The following is an 18055-nucleotide window of genomic DNA, read 5'->3' as shown; positions in this document are numbered from 1 at the left end:
ATCATAAAATATGTATAATTTCTCATCCTTTCATTTTTCACAATGTGACCCTCGCTGGAAAAAACACCCTTGAATTAAGAGTATAGATCACCATCTAAATACACTTTTAAATAATATTAAAACATTCATTCATTTTCTACCGCTTTTTTCCTCACGAGGGTCGCGGGGGTGCTGGAGCCTATCCCAGCTGTCTTCGGGCGAGAGGCGGGGTACACCCTGGAATTGGTCGCCAGCCAATCACAGGGCACATATAGACAAACAACCATTCACACTCACATTCATACTTATGGACAATTTGGAGTGGCCAATTAACCTAGCATGTTTTTGGAATGTGGGAGGAAACCGGAGTACCCGGAGAAAACCCACGCATGCACGGGGAGAACATGCAAACTCCACACAGAGATGGCCGAGGGTGGGAATTGAACCCTGGTAATATTAAAACATATTAAACATAAAATAACACCCCTATCATCACCTTTACACTCCTACTACCCAATGTAGAAGGCATCATAAGAGAAATAAGACAGAGAAAACCTATTTACCACTCCTACTACCCAATATAGTAGACGTCAGAGAAAATAAGACATGAAAAACACTATTTTTATTTTTACAAATGACCCCATGAACTATTTACATTTTTCACATTTGCAACTGAACTGTGTGTGTGTGCACACGCAGGCATATGTTAACATGGCAAGATGCCATTTCACTTGCTGGTTAATGGGAAGAATGGCAAGATTTCAATGGGAGAAATGCAGGCCGTGCGCTTATAAAATGGACTTCTGCTACTTTGTGGCCGTTTTTTCAGCTTAAAATTGCAGCAAACGTGCTCTCTTCTATTGTGCGGTTCGTGTCCTGTAGGCAGCCATGTAAACACTGCTAACAAACGAGTTCAACTTCCCGATTGCACCACAGTTATACTCTGGAGACATCCATAAATATAACTCCCTTCCTTCACCCCTCCCCCGAAAAAGGTGTTTCCATGGATACCAGAGAATAGTTTCTTTTGTGGCACACGGCGAGGCAGACAGCATGGTGTCACAAGCTGCTCTGCTGTGACAGGAAGTACTCCTCCACCAACCTTGTTGCAAAGTAAAAGCCAAGTCTCTTTTGACATCAACACCATCCTTGCATCCACATCTGATGTTGCCAAGCACCTTTCTTTTCCATGCATCCTTTTGTTGGCCTTGGTGCTCCAGTTCCTGCATTTTACACGCACGGAAGCCCTGAGGACGGGAAGCCAAAGCGCGCAAAAGGCGCCTGCTGTACAGCCCTCACTAAAGACGCCATTAGGAATCAATTCCATGCAGCGCTAATAGAGCCAAGATGGCCCTCTGCCCTCCCAGTCTCCCTCCCGTGGCCTGTGCTTCATGGTGGTCGTCTGCACGGTTGGCAGCAGCAAACCACCTGCTAATGAAGAACATGTCTGACAAATGACCACCTGGACGCTCTGCATCCCGTTTGCGTTGCCACCCTTAGCATATGTTTACCTTGCGGTACCCCCCTACTCCCTCATTGTGCACCGCCTGCAGCGCTCCGGGAGGAGTCATGTGGGAGTGTAAATGTTTGACAAGACCTGGGATTCCATTCTCTGCTACACAGCAGCCCGTGTCCACCAGCGAGCAAAGTGTCTTGGCGCCAGTACACCCTCCTTGATGTGACCAGGGTATTTTTTTTTTAGGAAGACCAAGCTAGAACAGTCATTGCGGAGATCTCTGTGTCAGCTAAGCCGGTGATTCTCAACGGGATAGAGTAGAGACATACTGTAGAAAACCTGTTTACAGCCTTCTAAATATGCTATTGAACATTATAAAAACTCTCTAGACACAAAATAAAACACATACAGTCACTCCTATTACCCAATATAGTAGGTACATCATCTAAAATGGCTGTCCTTTTTAAAATGTCAGATTGGATTAGTTCTTGGATGCATTCTTGAAAAACCATGATACAGTGAAATGGTGAGGGATTTTTGTATACGTCATTACTACAACATCCACTAATATTTTGAAAAGTGGCACAGTAGAAAAGAATTTCCACAACGGAAACAAAGCAACTCATTGGTACGGTACCAAGTGAAGGGACGACCTGGTACATAGATACTGTATACTGTATAAAGCTCTGTTTGCAGCACAAAAGCAGACTGATTTTAGTGCTTCCAATGCGTTAAGATTGAATTTGGTGGATGGGTACCAAGAGAGGAGTTGCACATAACATGTATCTAACCGTTTCAGAGGGCTTTTAGGTTGACAAATGTGACAGTAGGGGTGGATGGGGCAGTCACCATGAGCAGAATACTAAGCCTTTCTTCACTTGACTCTCCACTGTGTGCCTCAAAGCAAGCACTGTCTGCTCTTTTCTTGCTCTCGGTCATTCACTGGAAGCCACCTGCTCCGCTCAGGCCCACTGACATCAGTGTAGCGGAAGTCTAGGAAGTGGACTCTCCAGGTTGCTGCTGGGGTTTGGGGACTTTTCCGGACACACCTGTCGGCCTTCCTAAACGGGCGCTGTTGCTGCAAGCTCAGAGCGTTTGCTTGCACTGGCCAGTATTTGTGCAACAAGACGGCATATTGACACAGTATTGGCAAGGTTCCAGGATGCAGACACTGCATCCCTTCACCTCTCAGACTTTAGGAGCTTCCAAGAAAGGCGCTGAGCATTTTTCACTTTGCAAACAAAAGTGCAATTGTGTTTGTTCATGCCGCCCTTCCACTAAGCATGGCGGATGTAACATGGAGCCGCCAGTGCACGCAAACAACTCGGTGTTTGGGAATTTGGGTCCTACGTTCAAGGTCAAACAGTGAGACCCCAAATGTAAGTACACACCAAAATGTAGGTACACCACTATAGATGTAAATCTCTTTGGAGATGATTCAATCCACGGGTTAAGATACGATTCAAAAATGATGTATTTTAAATGCAGAACAATAAAACAGTTTGCAGTTCAATTTAAATCAATTTGTTGATATAGACATTAATCTTCCATTATAAAATAAAAATGCCAATTCAGGGCTCGACAATAACGATGTACCGATGGCCCGGGGCAAGTTAAAACAAAATTCGGGCAAGTAAATCCAATCATGAATATTCCCGTTGGGCAAGTGCACTTTAGCATGCCGTACTGCCAAGAGTTTTTTTAAAGCGGTTCTTGTTGGGTGTTGGTAAAACACGGACTGCGTAATTCCAGTGGTAACTTGCAAACCAATCCTTGCAAATCTTGAAATGGACCAATCAGAATCGTTTATTTAGACCGCGGTCCGTAATCCACAATCCGCGTTTTACCCACACCCGTTGTTCGCGATCAACCAATCAGCGATCCTTTGACTAGGAAAACATCTATCATGGCGTCCCTGCCAACATCGTCTAATTCTTCAACAACTTCTGAAGGAAAAGACCAAAAAGTGATGAAACAGTGCCTCCTAAACAAGTATTTTATTAGCGGCAGCAAATCAAACAATGGCACAGGTGAGTGAATCACATTGCTGTGACAATTTGAAGTGGTCACAATGAAACACCACCGATTAGATCCAATACCAAGTGCTGATTTTGCACAAGCTACAAAATCTAGCGGTTCAATTTCTCTGTGTATTTTTCTCACCTTTGCTTCACAAATTATTGTTTGACCATTGAGCATTTTTTCTGGATTAAAAACACTTTACTAGTACACAAATGGGTCAAATGTTTCATTGTGGTGCACAACTTCTAAATATCACTGCTTACTACGACTACAATGTGTAAGGTAGCATGGCTTGCAATGTTAACATACATCTCCACAATTTTTCAGACATTCTTCCAAATACAATGCATCAGTACTATTATCTGATGAATTATCAGCATATATTGATATATGATATCATTATGGCAGTCTTTTCATTTTACATGGGGCAACTTCGGGCAAGTAGTTCTCACCTTAAGGATTCCCCATGGGCAAGTCATTTTTGTTTTTAACGTAGAGCCCTGCAATTCTATTAATTCTATAAAAATGCCTGAGCATTCTTGTAGTATTGTCGAATGTGTGATGCTAGTGATGTCCACTGTGCCGGCACCAGTTGGCGCCAATGCAATTGGCTGTGGCGCCTAGTGGTGTGCAGTGGCTCAAACTGCCTCCCAACTGGCTCATGGTGGCGGGAAAAAAAATTAGTTTGGTGGTGAGAAAATTTCTAAATGTTTAAAATTTTTGTCGCGTCACCTGCATTAAGCAATCAGCGCAGAGCGTCCACTAAGTGGAACCAAATGTCGCAAACAAGCCGCCTATTGGCATCCACTGGAATGTAATGGTGCATGCAAAGTTGCCCTAATGATGCTCGGAGTCCACTGGGCTGGTGCCAGTTGGTGCCACTCCGTGCCAAACATTATGTGATTGCCGCGTAGTGGCTCACTGTGGCGCCAAGTGAACATAAATTCCGCGCCACAGCGAGCCACTAGGCGCCAATCACATAATCTTTGGCGCAAACTGGCACCAACTGACACCGGCCCAGTGGACTCCTAGCATAAAAGAGCACATCATATCATCAATTTTATGTACAAATTTTACAATTACAAATTTCCCCACTGAGGGGGGAATAAAGGCATATCTTAATGTAACAATTTTATGCAACAGCAAAATAAATTGTGGAAATATAGGCCATTATTTTAGTTTAAATCCCGCAGTTTTTGCACCTTTAAGTGCGAGCGGTGACTTGTCCCACTTTGTTGGACTGTCCTTTAACACACCATCTAACTTTCTCCCTCACTGCACAGACTATACTGTCAATGTTCCCCCTAATTTTTCAAGTATCTTATCAGGGTTTCCGCGACTTGTAAAGTAATGGAAACATTACATGTAGCGTGTGCACTGGAATCACCTGCCTGCTCTGTTGGCACTTAGAGGAAGAAAAGGCAGAGAGAGGTATTTAGAGGTAATTCATGTATTTATTATTCAAGCCTGTGAGAACGACCCTAATATTGACATTATTACTGACAGTAAATTGAAATACTGTATTACAAAAAATTTAACTAATTTACAGCATATGAACACTGTTACAGACTGAGCCTGGCCTTTTAAAATCCGTTGCATTGTGGGAAGTTGAGTGTTGTAGTACTGCGCGAGGCGGTGTGTCTCTCTATTCTCCCTTGCCTGATTGATTGACAATGGTCTACAGCCAATCTCCTTCGTGCCGTCTCTTGTTGTGGTAATGTCTACCAACTAGCCAACTGTGTGAGCCTCTTGGAAACTGCCAATACTGTAAATAATAGAAGAACCAGAAACAGCTGAATGCTGAAAGTTTTCTTCCCGACAAAACCCACAATGTCGATGAAACGTTCTGCACCCAAAAGCAGGAAGCCAGCTATTCATTTAGAGAATGAAATCATTCATGTATTTACAGAGTTCTGTAAATGAATATTCAGTTCATGGAGGACAAGGATGAGGAATAAAATACGACGACAGGAGCAATATGTTGTAACAAGGACACAAAAACACTACAGCTGAACGGCACCAGGATGGCACGGCCAGAGGAATTAAATACGTGTGAGTCACTTAGTAATTTCTTGTGCCCATCCTAGTAGGTTGATCATTAAAATGTATACGAAATTTGAACTTTAAGAGTGTTTAAACGAGAGATGTGAGAAAATGTTAATGCCTGTTTGAGTTTATGGTGGTGGGTTTTACAAGCAAACATATATACTGGTAAAAAATAAAGTTGGCTACTTCGCAGATTTCACTTATTGTGGACTATTTTGAGAACCAAACGCCAGTGATAAATGAGGGAACACTGTACAGACATGCTACTTAGGTAGGCTCATGTCCACAAGGAAGGAGAATTTTCCTTTATGTTGTCATGAGAAGATGCATCTTCTCTCAGAAGTGAAACAAACAAGCACCTACACACATATCGGTGTTCATCTTGCCAATGTCACTGTGCACGGGGCAAACCAACAGGGATGAAAACTTGCGTTTCTCTCCTTCAACTGGACAGCAAGTAATGCTGCCGTGGAGTCTTGTGGTGGCCCACAGGTGTGAGCAGGCTAATGACTGCTTCCCTGCTATTGTCATGCTGACAGACTTGCTGTTGATGAGACAGGAAGGAGGAGCGGTGGAAGGAACAGTGTGTTGGGGGCTGGAAGTGTCATAGGCCCATGGGTAAATATGTTTGCTCGGTGGACCACCCAGAGGTTAGTGTTGAAAAAGCACCACAAATGACAACATTAAAGAAGACCTCTGTTAGGAAGAAGTGGTGTTTGGAAGCCGCAGGGCACAGACGCACGCAGGAAATAATGGTGGAATGTTTTATATGAGCACAGCAGACAAAATGGAGTCCGCCCCGGAGGCTTTCAGGTGCAGACGCATGTCGCCGCATGCAACCGCAAAGCTTTGCTGCATAAATGACGGAGAGAGCCCCCCACCTTCTTTTCAAAGTGCATTGACTCAGGAGTCAAGGAAGAGTGTTGCTTCTTTTCCACGACACAATACTGCTCAAGGATGTACTGAAGATGAATGTGAGCTGACAAGCGCGACAAGATTAGACAAGCCCTGTGTTTTCTGTTGTTTTTTTTTTTGGAAGGGGGGAGACGGTGACCTGCCACTGCTCATGGAATTTCTCAGACACACACACCCCATCCCTCTCCGTCTGCATGGCTGCGGAGAAATAGGTTCACATGAGGCAGTACGAAACTACAAAACAACTTGGTTCTTTGACTGGAGTGTCCCGAAAGGGACAAAAAAGACAACAGTGGCGTTTACACTTCTTTTTACCTCTGCATTGCCCCGCAATTTGCTTTGTCAATGTGTATCATTTATTTACGGCACACCTGGACAGTGTGAAGATGAGCTTACACACGGTTTGTGTTCTGCTTATGCATAAATTGTGCACTTGGCACGCAATTCGTGACCAAAAATGGTACACTTCAGTTCCCGCATGACTTATTCATGAAAAGAGGACACACGACCAGCATTGCAGACAATTGGTGACCATTATGGATGGTCACCACCACGTCCCACATTTGTCAAGCAGTCCTGACATCATTTGGTCCCGCTGTGTCCCGTGCGAAACCACGCAACAGCAGGCATCACCTCTTCCAGAGAAGCTTATACAATAATGAGAGGTATGTCTGAATTTGGACGAGTGGTTCGCGCGCAGGCCATACAGCTAGGAGACCCGAGTTCAATCCCACCCTCGGCCATCTCTGTGTAGAGTTTGCATGTTCTCCCCGTGCATGCGTGGGTTTTCTCCGGGTACTCCGGCTTCCTCCCCCATTCCAAAAACATGCTAGGTTAATTAGCCACTCCAAATTGTCCATAGGTATGAATGTGGGTGGGAATAGTTGTTTGTCTATATGTGCCCTGTGATTGGCTGGCCACCAGTCCAGGGTGGACCCCGCCTCTCGCCCCAAGACAGCTGGAAGGCTCCAGCACCCCCGCGACGCTCGTGAGGATAAGCAGTAGAAAATGAATGAATGAAGTCAAAATTTTCTCATAGCTGCTGGTAGAGAATGTGCCAAAAGCAGGAAGGAGGCAATAAACTAGAAAAAATGATGTGTTATTAACAGAAAATCACAAAGAAATCCAAGATGCTACAGAGGTTTTGGAAAAGTTAATCCATTCATGTGAATGACACACACTTTCATATGCGCTGCCCGTTTGCGGTGCGTTCATTACAGTTACATTCATGACTACTTCACAGAAATTATTTACACATTCCTCACCAATTCTTAACCACCAATTCACCCATTGGCACGTAAAATTGTGTGCAACTACGGGGACAAAGTGTGTGCAGGTGTAAATAAGGCTAACAGGAAGCACCAAGTCCATACCAGGGGAGTAGCCAGTGGATTTGTCCTCCACTGAGGAGAAATCACCCCACTTACTCCTCTTTGCCCATCAACCACAATCATCATTATGTTAAATATGAACACACAATATGAACAATTTCTTTCTCTTTTCTGAGTTTTCTAAAGACAGAAAACAGCATGAAGGAGGTAATCATTCAAATAAAGGACACACCTATTTCAACTATAAAGCCTTACATTTTTTTCTGTGGCTTGTGTTCAAACGCCATGAAGGCATACTAGCATACATGCCATATATGTATACCCTCAAAGGTTTACTAGACAAACGCACAATTACTGCAGAGGAGTTACATTCCACGTATAATGGCCAAATGGCCATTAGGTAATTGACGTGGTCATAAAATGTCCTTTTATAACACTCCTCCCCCTCCCAACCCTCTTTCTACGTAGTTAAGGCTCGTAGTATGTCAGGTACATACGTACGTTTACTTCCTGTCCCAGTTCACATGAAGGCAGATTTACTGTACCGGCAAACAGATGGAGTCTACTGTGACTGTGTAGATCTACTGTGATGCATTTGCTATGAATCATTACAGATGTACAAGAAATTAAAACGATCATACAAAAGACACTGCAGCCAAAGTAAAGGCAATAGGCACATTTTCCAATTGATCATACAATCATAGTTTCACAAAGTAAAAGGTTTTCAGGATGCCAAGCTATTTGACTTTTTTTCCTACGTAAATAGCCACTACAGGTGCACACAAAGCTTTTGTTATAGAGAGAAGCATCTTACCCTGACCTTACTTTATCTGTAATCAGAATAATAAGTATAAAAGTGTCATATCAATGTGTTGCTGCATCTGTTTGCCATGAAAGTACAGCAGCAAATCGGAGGGGGTTATAGTCAGCTGACTCATGTACAAAGTGATGTTTATGATGTGGGTGACACACGCAATAGCCATTCATACAATGTATTACTTAACATTGTTTTCACATTAAAACAATTATAACATTAATAATAATATTTTTTTTCTTTTTACCATGATGTTGTGCCATGATCCGTTGCATGTAGCGGAGACCCTGTCTTGGAATTGTTATCTGCATGCACAACTAAAATTCTTAAAGTATAAAAAGGTGTTTTGTGTTACCATTTCTCCTTTCTGGAAGGGATGAGTTGGATTGACATTATTTTCATGGGAAAATCTGGGAATGGAAAAAATATGGTTTTGGTTTGAGTCTGACTTTCTGGAATGGATTCATGGCGTTAACCAAGGTTGCAAGCAGATGCTCTGTGCTGTGAAAAACATGTTGTCACTTAAGTTGAATAAACGGGCGTCAGGTGTGGAATGGCCGTTTGAGTGACGACTATGAAAGGAGTGTTTCTGCTGTGAAAAGAAAAGGCTCAACTCACCAGACCACCATCATGATAACCCCAATGCCTCCAAGCCAGGACTAGCATGACTCTTCAACCCTGACCTTTGACTTCCAGACGGCCCCCTACAGCTTTGCTCACTCGCGTGTGCACAAGCACCGCTGAGCACACCGCCTGTTCTCAATCCATGTGGAGAAGAAGAAGAAATACTCTTACAACCATGGGCTGAGGGCGAAGTCAAAACATCCGTGTTAGCGAGCACCGTGGGATGCGAGTCATCAAACTGCGGCGTGAAGGTGTCCGTCAACACCCGCCCCCACACGCCCTTCAAAGCAAATGCTAGGAAAACAACACCAGACAACTGGCGATGTTTGAGAAAAGGGGTGGCACAGAGCCGATTTTTGGCCCTTTTGGTCACTATGCCTCTACTTCAACACTCATCAGCTTCTGGAGCTATTACACTTACACACACCCACACACCTGCGGCCCGTAAGATCAGAAGGGGGCCCAGGACAAAACCCTGTTGTGCATCTGTCAGCCGGTGCTTTTCCCTCTCGGCCATTCTTTGAGACACATAAGAATCAGAGGTGGGGTCTTGAGCTCCAACATGAACCCAGCAAGCCAAAAGAACTGCCAGCAGCCTTTTGGGGCGACAAACACAATGAAGAAGTGAGGCTAAAGATGTTGAGCAGGAGCAGTGAAGCGCTCAAAACCCTGTGGAGAGACCCAGCCGGGGGGGTGGGCTTTGGGGTCAGTGCAGCCAATCGGCATAGGCTTTGATCTCAGCCTTTCATGTTGTGAAGATCTTACACCTGCACATCCCCGCTTTAGCGGAACGCCTCTGCGATGGCCGAGTAGGCATGGAAGAAGACGCCATTACTCAACTAAAGGCTGACATGGTGCTGAAAAAGCAGCAACAAATCATCAGGAAGCACCCACACATGTTTCTTAAACCTAGGTCACAACTGGACATACGATGTTTGGGCCAGGCGGTTTGCGGCCTTCCACAAATCGCTGTGTTGTGGTGACCGTGGAGGCGTAAGACCACCACACACCCAACGTATAACCTGGAAGTTAAATGTGCTTGACATGCATGAAATGGTCAATCACCATACTTAATATGTGTAATATATTGGTTGTTCTTTTCCTTAATGACGCTGAATAAATGCAGATGGTCTTTATTCACCAGCTGGGACCTCATGCAGCACATATTATATTAGAGTGTATACATATTATATTCTCTATTCAAAACAGGGGCTACGGTTGCGGCCGTAACTCATGCCAAACTGAATCTCAATCCCCAACGTTTTATTTCATATAGGGATGTTATTTTATGTCTAGAGGGCTCTTATGCTAAAAAGCGTATTTAGAAAATGGTAAAACAGGTTTTCTATGCTCTGATTTTGAGGAAATTCACTTTTCAAGATCGGTGTGGCACCAATGAATGGCTATAAAAGCGGGATAACTGCAGTGAGATATCAGATGTACAATGACGTGCACATGACCTATAAAAGCAGTGCTCACACACACGGAGCTCAGGAAACAACATGAATGCAGAAAATGAAACCAACACCAAGAAGTAAATAACTTCTTGTTAGTTCGCTAAATAAGCTTTGAAGATGTGAGATCATGTCATGCAAACTAAAAAGTGTTCATTTTTGCATCGTGGCCAGTTATGCAGACGACGCAATGAGAACTGAGCACAACGGCTGAATTGCAATCATGTGTGGAAACAATGCCCTACTGACAACATTTCAAGTGAAATAAGGCAAGTGCTCAAGTTGTTTGTTATTTGGTGTGTCAGATATCAACCTACCCTGAAAAGAGTTATGCAGCTGAGGGAAATTCCCACAACGCCCTCCAAGAAGCTTTGAAAGGAGCATAAATAGGAGCGATACTGTAGCCAGCAAGGCGGCTCGCCCAGTAGCAATTTACAGGAGGGCCTCTGATCTCGGGCCGGGCTTGATCCATTATCAGTGTGTTGACATTCAGATAATTTTACGCGGGGGCCTTGACGTCTTTTCATCCTCGCTTTTGTGCAGGGCAGAGCTGCTCACCACAAGCAGCCCTGAGAACAAGGGTGTCCAAAGTGCGGCCAAAGAGTTACCTTTGGGCCATTCATACGTCCTAAAAATAGAATTGATCAAAAAGGTAGTTTTACACAAATCTATTAAAAAAATTAAGAGAGAAAGTCATAATTACAAATTTTGGAAACATTTTTGGAAAATCAGTCAAAAAGTGAGCGAGTGAGAGGAAAAAAAAGTCAAAAAATGATGGGGAGTACAGTCATAATTAAAATATTCAGTCAAAATCATAAAAAATGGGACGGCTTTTGAAAAATGGCCAGGGTGGAATGAGTTAAAATTGTGCACCACACATTTATTCTTTTTATTTATTCTTATTTATTCTAAGAAGAAGTGCTTCTTCTTCCACCTGATATATTTATTTTTGTTCGCTAACTCATCATTTATTTCTCAACCAATTCAAACCAATCCAATACTCATTCAGGACAAGTTTGCTTGTCAGTTCACACTTTTCAAAATGTTAGTGAAATTTCGTTTTTTCTGTAAAAATGTTCTCATTGAAAATGAATGAGCAATTTATTTGCCATCCTGTACCAGTGAAAAATTATTTTCCATTGCTGGATCAATTGGTTGACAATGAAGAGGTTGCCGGTTCAATTCCTGTCATCTGCAATCTGTATTCTTACTTTCCAACGATACCTGTTGTTTTTAGTCAGCTAAAAATGAGCGGGAAAATTAAATGGTATCCACTACAACAATTTCTATAACATATATTTTGATAACTTTCTTTTTAACTAACTTTTTATAACATTCTGCTTGGGCTTAATACACATTCTACATTTCAACATTTACTGTATACATTTTAACAGCAGTTTAGTACATTGCCAGCTCAACTTTTATATTCTACATATATTCTATTTTAACATTCTACATGTCAGCACATTTCCACAGCATTTCAGTCCAGCTTCAGCTTCCGCACAACTCCTACATTCAGTCTACATTTCAACTTTCACACTTTTTCAAAGCATTTCAGTTGTGCTTCAGCTTTTCAGAATTCACACACCACATTTGCACATTTCCTTATTATTATGACTTATTTTTTTCTCGTCACAGTATAACCTTGCGTGACACCCCTACCAGCAACCATACCATTAGGAAAGCTGCGTGTTTTCATGTGGCACAAACATCATTATCAAAGAAGGGCTGGGCAATATATGAATATTTTTTAAATATCAAAAACAAAGCATATCGTTCATATCAATATAGACTGGATTTGATGCGGAGGTCTCATGTTTCAAGACGGCGGCGCCTGAGTGCAAGCTAGTTACAACAGTCCCGTACTGTATAATTTTGCTGCGTTTGTAGTGGTTAATAGTGTTTTATTCGTACATCCTTATTGTTTTTTGTGCCATAGCGAGGGTGCAGCTATGGATGCTTGCCTCTTGCACCATTGTTTACACTCAGAATCAGCCCTTAGCTTTTTCTATAAGATTGTTTATATTTTAATAAAAGTTTACATGTATATTTGGTTTTGATTTTTGTGTAAAATGTGGAAAAAATATCGGAATATACTATATATCATATATCGATATTCACTCTAAACATGGGATATGAGTTTTGGTCCATATTGCCCAGCCCTAGGGCAAAGTATGAAAACTCTGGACTAATAAAATCTGTGAAATGATAAACTGTGCTTGTTCATTGTTCCCATTGCTTATTATTTTGCTGCAGGTAAGCTGGCGTGTGAGTCCAAGTCATTCTTCCTGAGGTGTGATGTTAGAACATCGGGATTAAAAGGAAGAAGCCTTATTTTCCCTCGCCAGTGCTCAACAGTCACTGCAAGGTGCATATTTACAATCCAAAGGCCAAACTTGCAGATAATTCCACACCACAGACATTCTGAGCTTGCCAACTTTGGTTTTGCTGTGTGGTCCATGACATCATCACACATCAAGATTAGCAGAAAACTCCACACCGATAATTTGATGATATTAGAGTGATTGTTGCCTTACTTATTCGTCATCCGGTTGAACAATGGAGCACACATGCTCCAAGACTGCGTGAGTTTGAGAAGTGGAGATAACACAGTCCCACCCTAAGTACATTGATAGGGTACACAAGTGCAAGACGAAGAGGGCAAAAGCAAAAAAACAAAACCATGCAGCATGAGTGTGGCGGGTGCAGAGATCGCTTTATTCAATGATTAACTCAACTCAATCACGTCCGTAAGTGGCTGGCTGTCCATTCCCTGCAGTTAATCCGCAGCCAAAAGATTAGAGGCGCTAATGCAACGTGCTGCTTTTAATCCAGGCAGATTTACACTCTATTGTTTGAGCTTTGGGGAGAGAACTTGAGCGTACTCACCCGGACAAGAGAGCTCTTAGCCTGAGCTCTCTGGGGTTGGACTCCAGGTGCGCCCTGCTCCCTGGCCGCCCGGCCCACGGCCCCAGAAGAACCATTGGTGGTGCCGGGCTTGCGCGGCCTCTGCTTGATGCCATCCAGGAGGCGCACCAGCAGGATGTTGCTGGGCAGCTCGTCCACGCCGCACTCCACCAGCGTGCGGCACTCTGGACAGCGCAGTTCCCCGCGCGAGCCCACAATCCTTTGCAGGCACCGCCGGCAGAAGGTGTGCTGACAGGGCAGGACCTTGGCAGACGCATCCAGCCGCTCCAGACACACGGGACACTCCAGCAAATCCAGCAGGACGGACTCGTCCATCCTTTTGAGCGCTCTGCTGTTGTTTTCAGCAGGAAAGGACCACGCATGTCACGTCACTTCCATGCCTCAGTTACGGTCGCCATGGCATGTGCATAAGCTGCAAAAATAAAAAATAAAAGAGTCAGGACGTGCAAGTGAATCAACAATGTTGACAACCAGGTCACGCCATGCATACATGCATATGTTAAATAGACACATTTGCACACCGAGGAGTGCTACAATTATTAACAGTTGTTTTCTTAGTCCACGAGTGTCCAAAGTGCAAAAGGAACCGGAAAAGGAAACCGGAGTCCCCGGGGAAAACCCACGAATGCACGGGGAGAATATGCAAACTCCACACAGAGATGGCCGAGGGTGGGATTGAACTCGGATCTCCTTGCTGTCTGCTCACTAACCACTCGATCGCCGTGCAGCCCCATAAGGTCAAAATATCAAGAGAAAAGAGTTGCAATTTTACATGAATACATGAATATTATGAGGAATAGTTATTACATTTTAGTAGCGTAAACAAATATTAAAAGAAAAAAAAAGACCTTTTTTAAAGGATGTGATATGAGAAAAAACAAACTCCAAATAAAGACATTTTTGAACAAAAACAAAAGTTAGAATGTTATGAGAATAAAGTCAAAATATAATGGGAATTAGGTCATAAAAATGATAAAAAAATCTAGAAATAAATTTAAATAGTTGGAAAATAAAAAAAAACTAAATGGAAAAAACAGCTGCAATTTTACCAGATTAAGTCAAAATACAGTAATTATAGAAAAAAGTCACTTTCTAATGAGGAAAAAAAGTCAATTTTCCATTTTAGTAGCATAAAGGTGAAATACAAATATACTTATTTACTGTTTTTTAAAGAAAAAGCCTTTTTCAATATTTACAACAAATAAATAATTTTAGGAAACAATTGGTTGTGTAAACGTTCAGAGAATAATAATAATGTTAAAAGAATAAAGTCAAGTCATTGGAATAAAGTCATATTTATGAGAAGAACATTTACAAGAAAGTTGAAATTGGGGGAAAATTAAAGACAAAAAAGCAGAAATTGAAAACAACAGATGTAATGTTGTGTGAATAAAGTCAAAATATCAAAAGAAAAACAGGAAAAAAGTCGCAATTTTACAGGATTAAACAAACGCACGTGGAAACCTGATAGTTCCCCAAAGTGTATTGACTTTTTGAGGAAAAAACCCTCAAAAAACGTAGATCAGTATAAAACTGAAATGTAACACGTGTCATGGGCGCTATGCAATATTTCTGAGTTTGGTCAAAGTACATGTTTTGGATGCAGTAAAATGCGTTTGATGCACAATGAGGTGTTACACTTTGGGAATCATGGTCACTGAAACGTATGTTCCACCGTTTTATATATGACAATAAATCCTAATCTGCTAATTTTATTTTTACTATGTTACATTCTTCTGCACTCTGCGTATATGCGCCGCCTGCACCCAGACTTACTGTTGTGGTGCTGAAACCAAGGCACATTGTCAATCCTCTTTCTGCCTGTCTGGAGGCGAGAGACCAGGAAAACAGACAAGCATGTACACGGCAACATATTGAAGCCGGCAAAATGATCTTGTTCATTTTCATTTATTGTGTGATTAATTTAATTATTTATCATCCCAGGCGTAGTGCCCAAGAGAAATATTTTCACGTTTTCATCTTGTGACACCCCTAGTCCATAGTGTCCCAAGTGTAAACGTAGCACAGAGACACAGTCAAAGCTATGAGGAAAACAGACGTTTGCACACTTTGTGGATGTTTTGGACCCTGTGATTTTGTGAGGATCCTTATGATGTTTTTTACCCGGTTCTGTGCCACGGCAGCAGCAAAGAACACCTTCGGACTTCAGCGAGTACGCTGCCACGCGCCTGATGTCAGTCCTGAATGGACTGCTTGTTTCGGAAATATCAGAGATTTTACATGCAGGCTGATATAATCCCATATCTTTGATTGCAACACCTGATGTTAATAATGGACTAATACTAGTCAAAAATGTATACCCATTTCAGCAACTTGAATGCATTTCCTGCCTAGTGCTAAATCTAGTCAAATGCACTTTCTGCCTTGTGATGAGCATTGCTCAGTCAGTAATTGTCCAGTGGGACAAGAATCAGACTCGATCGCCAGAAAAAGCAGAAAAAGTATTCCAAGTAGGCCTGCCAAGATAATGGATATATCGATGTATCGAACGATTGAAAACAACTAATTATGAGCCCTCAATAAATTGATGTATATACCATCTTTCTGTGCTACAGAGGCTTATCTTGGTATTCCATCCGACTGTGTTCAACCCTAGAGACTCCACAGTCATTCCGAATAGATACTAGCCATAATAACAAGCTGGCATGCATGAATAATGCAAGTTCATTTTGAAAAATGACATTTTTCACAGTTTGGTTTACTAAATAACCCCCCCCCCCCTTAAAAAGGGCCAAACAAAGCCAGACCTCAACCCTGCGGCTTGGTTATGGCTGATTAGAGTAAGCACAGGTGCTTAAAGTTGACATTTAATCTAATTTACAGCAAAGCGGATAAACACACCTGTGTTCCGCCATCCCACATCCTCGGGCGGTGGCGGCGTTTTGACAAAGCACAGACAGGAATTACACCGTGCTGCTTCCTTCATGTGGAATAAATGCAATCAGGATGCATGGATTTTTGAGCCATTACATGATCAGCATAGGGGTCCCACACCAACGACCTGCGGGCCGTTTTTGACACGACGGGACATACATTGTGGCCACCTACTTGACATGAAAGATTAGTGTAATTGTGGCACTCCAAAGCCTGGGCCACTACAGAGGCACTTGCAGGGGCAAGCACAAGCCAACCCTGAACTCACAATGAGCTTGTCACACAGTTAAATGCACAGGGTGGGGGAGGGAGTCACTTGACGGTACACTAACTACAATCACTGTGCCAAGACACAAATGACAGCACAGTGTAACAGTTAAGTGAACATACATAGGCCAACTACTACTACGGGCAAAAATAAACAACTAGAAATAATCAATTAAATAAATACTGCAAGATAAATAAAAATTGACTGAATCATTTTGCCGGCCTCAACATATTGACATGTGCACGCGTGTATGTTTCCCTCCTCTCTCGCTACAGAACGAGTGAGCACTCCTGTCAGTCATTCAATCTCTTTGCCCCAGCGCGGAGAGGCGGGGCGCTACGCACTAGCAAGTGCACTACTTGCTAGCTATGCGTGTCGCTGTACTACACGATAGAATACTTTCTCTGTGTCTGTTGCGTATGAAACACCATCTGATTTCCGTTTGTTTGTGCATTGTCACTTTGTGCCATGAAAAGGTTTGTGACAAAGACAATGAAATAAATAATACAAAACGGTGGCACGTTTCATTGACACATTAGACTGCAACCAAAACATGAACTTTGACCGTTGAACTCCATCATTCATAATGTAACAATCATAATGTGAAACATGAACACATATTTATTTCCATTTTCTGTGCATTCTAGTACAGGGAAACAAAGTAATATCAGCTTGTTAGCAAGTGTGTCATGGGGAATACCTATTTTGACACTAAAGCACACAACGTTCCATTTACTTGTATATTAACCAAGCTACAGCAATATTATTATTGGAGCAGCTAACATGAAAAACTACTTTTATCTCACAGACTAACATGATGAGTTGCTAATCGCTAGTCTCATCGTCATTTGGCTACAAAGACTCAACAAGATGCTGGTTTACCATCAGCATTTTTGGCCTGAGGACTTGAGCCCACATCTTGTGCTGGAAGACACAGCCATCCCAAGGAGAGCTGACATGGTAAGTGTTGTCGCTGTGTGTTGCTGACAGGACTAGCATAAGTGTGTGTATCAATGTGCGCCATGAAAAGAAGTTTGGGTAGTGTTTTAAATAATCAAAATACAACAAGACACTGCAACTGCTCCATGTTATCATCAGTGTACGTGTTAATGCATGATCACAGCATGGATATCAAACCATGCAACGTTGTTGGAGGGTTTTGGGTTTTTTTTTTTAAAGAGGGTTTCATAGTCCAAATACTGTAGGTGTGTCCCAATGAGAGCATTGTAAGCTAGCTCAAGTTAACTCATTTTCCCGTGTTAGAATGCGCAGAAAAGGGAAATAAATAATGTATGTGTTCATTTTTAACATAAGTATTGGGAA

General features: G+C 42.4%; 1 protein-coding gene across 1 annotated transcript in view; it reads right to left on the bottom strand.

Annotated features, from left to right (window-relative positions):
- Positions 1-18055, bottom strand: part of sh3rf1 (SH3 domain containing ring finger 1) — a 46483-nt gene that overhangs the window by 26746 nt on the left and 1682 nt on the right. Inside the window, exon 2 of the mRNA XM_078790348.1 lies at positions 13531-13981. Within this exon, the coding sequence (XP_078646474.1) occupies positions 13531-13884 (354 nt within the window). The 5' untranslated portion in view covers positions 13885-13981. The remainder of the gene's footprint in view (positions 1-13530; positions 13982-18055) is intronic.

This window comes from Doryrhamphus excisus, linkage group LG4 (genome assembly GCF_037039965.1).
Source record: "Doryrhamphus excisus strain RoL-2023G ecotype Guam linkage group LG4, RoL_Dexc_Guam_v1.1, whole genome shotgun sequence".
NCBI lineage: Eukaryota > Metazoa > Chordata > Actinopteri > Syngnathiformes > Syngnathidae > Doryrhamphus > Doryrhamphus excisus.
This window is presented reverse-complemented; position numbering and strand designations above follow the sequence as displayed.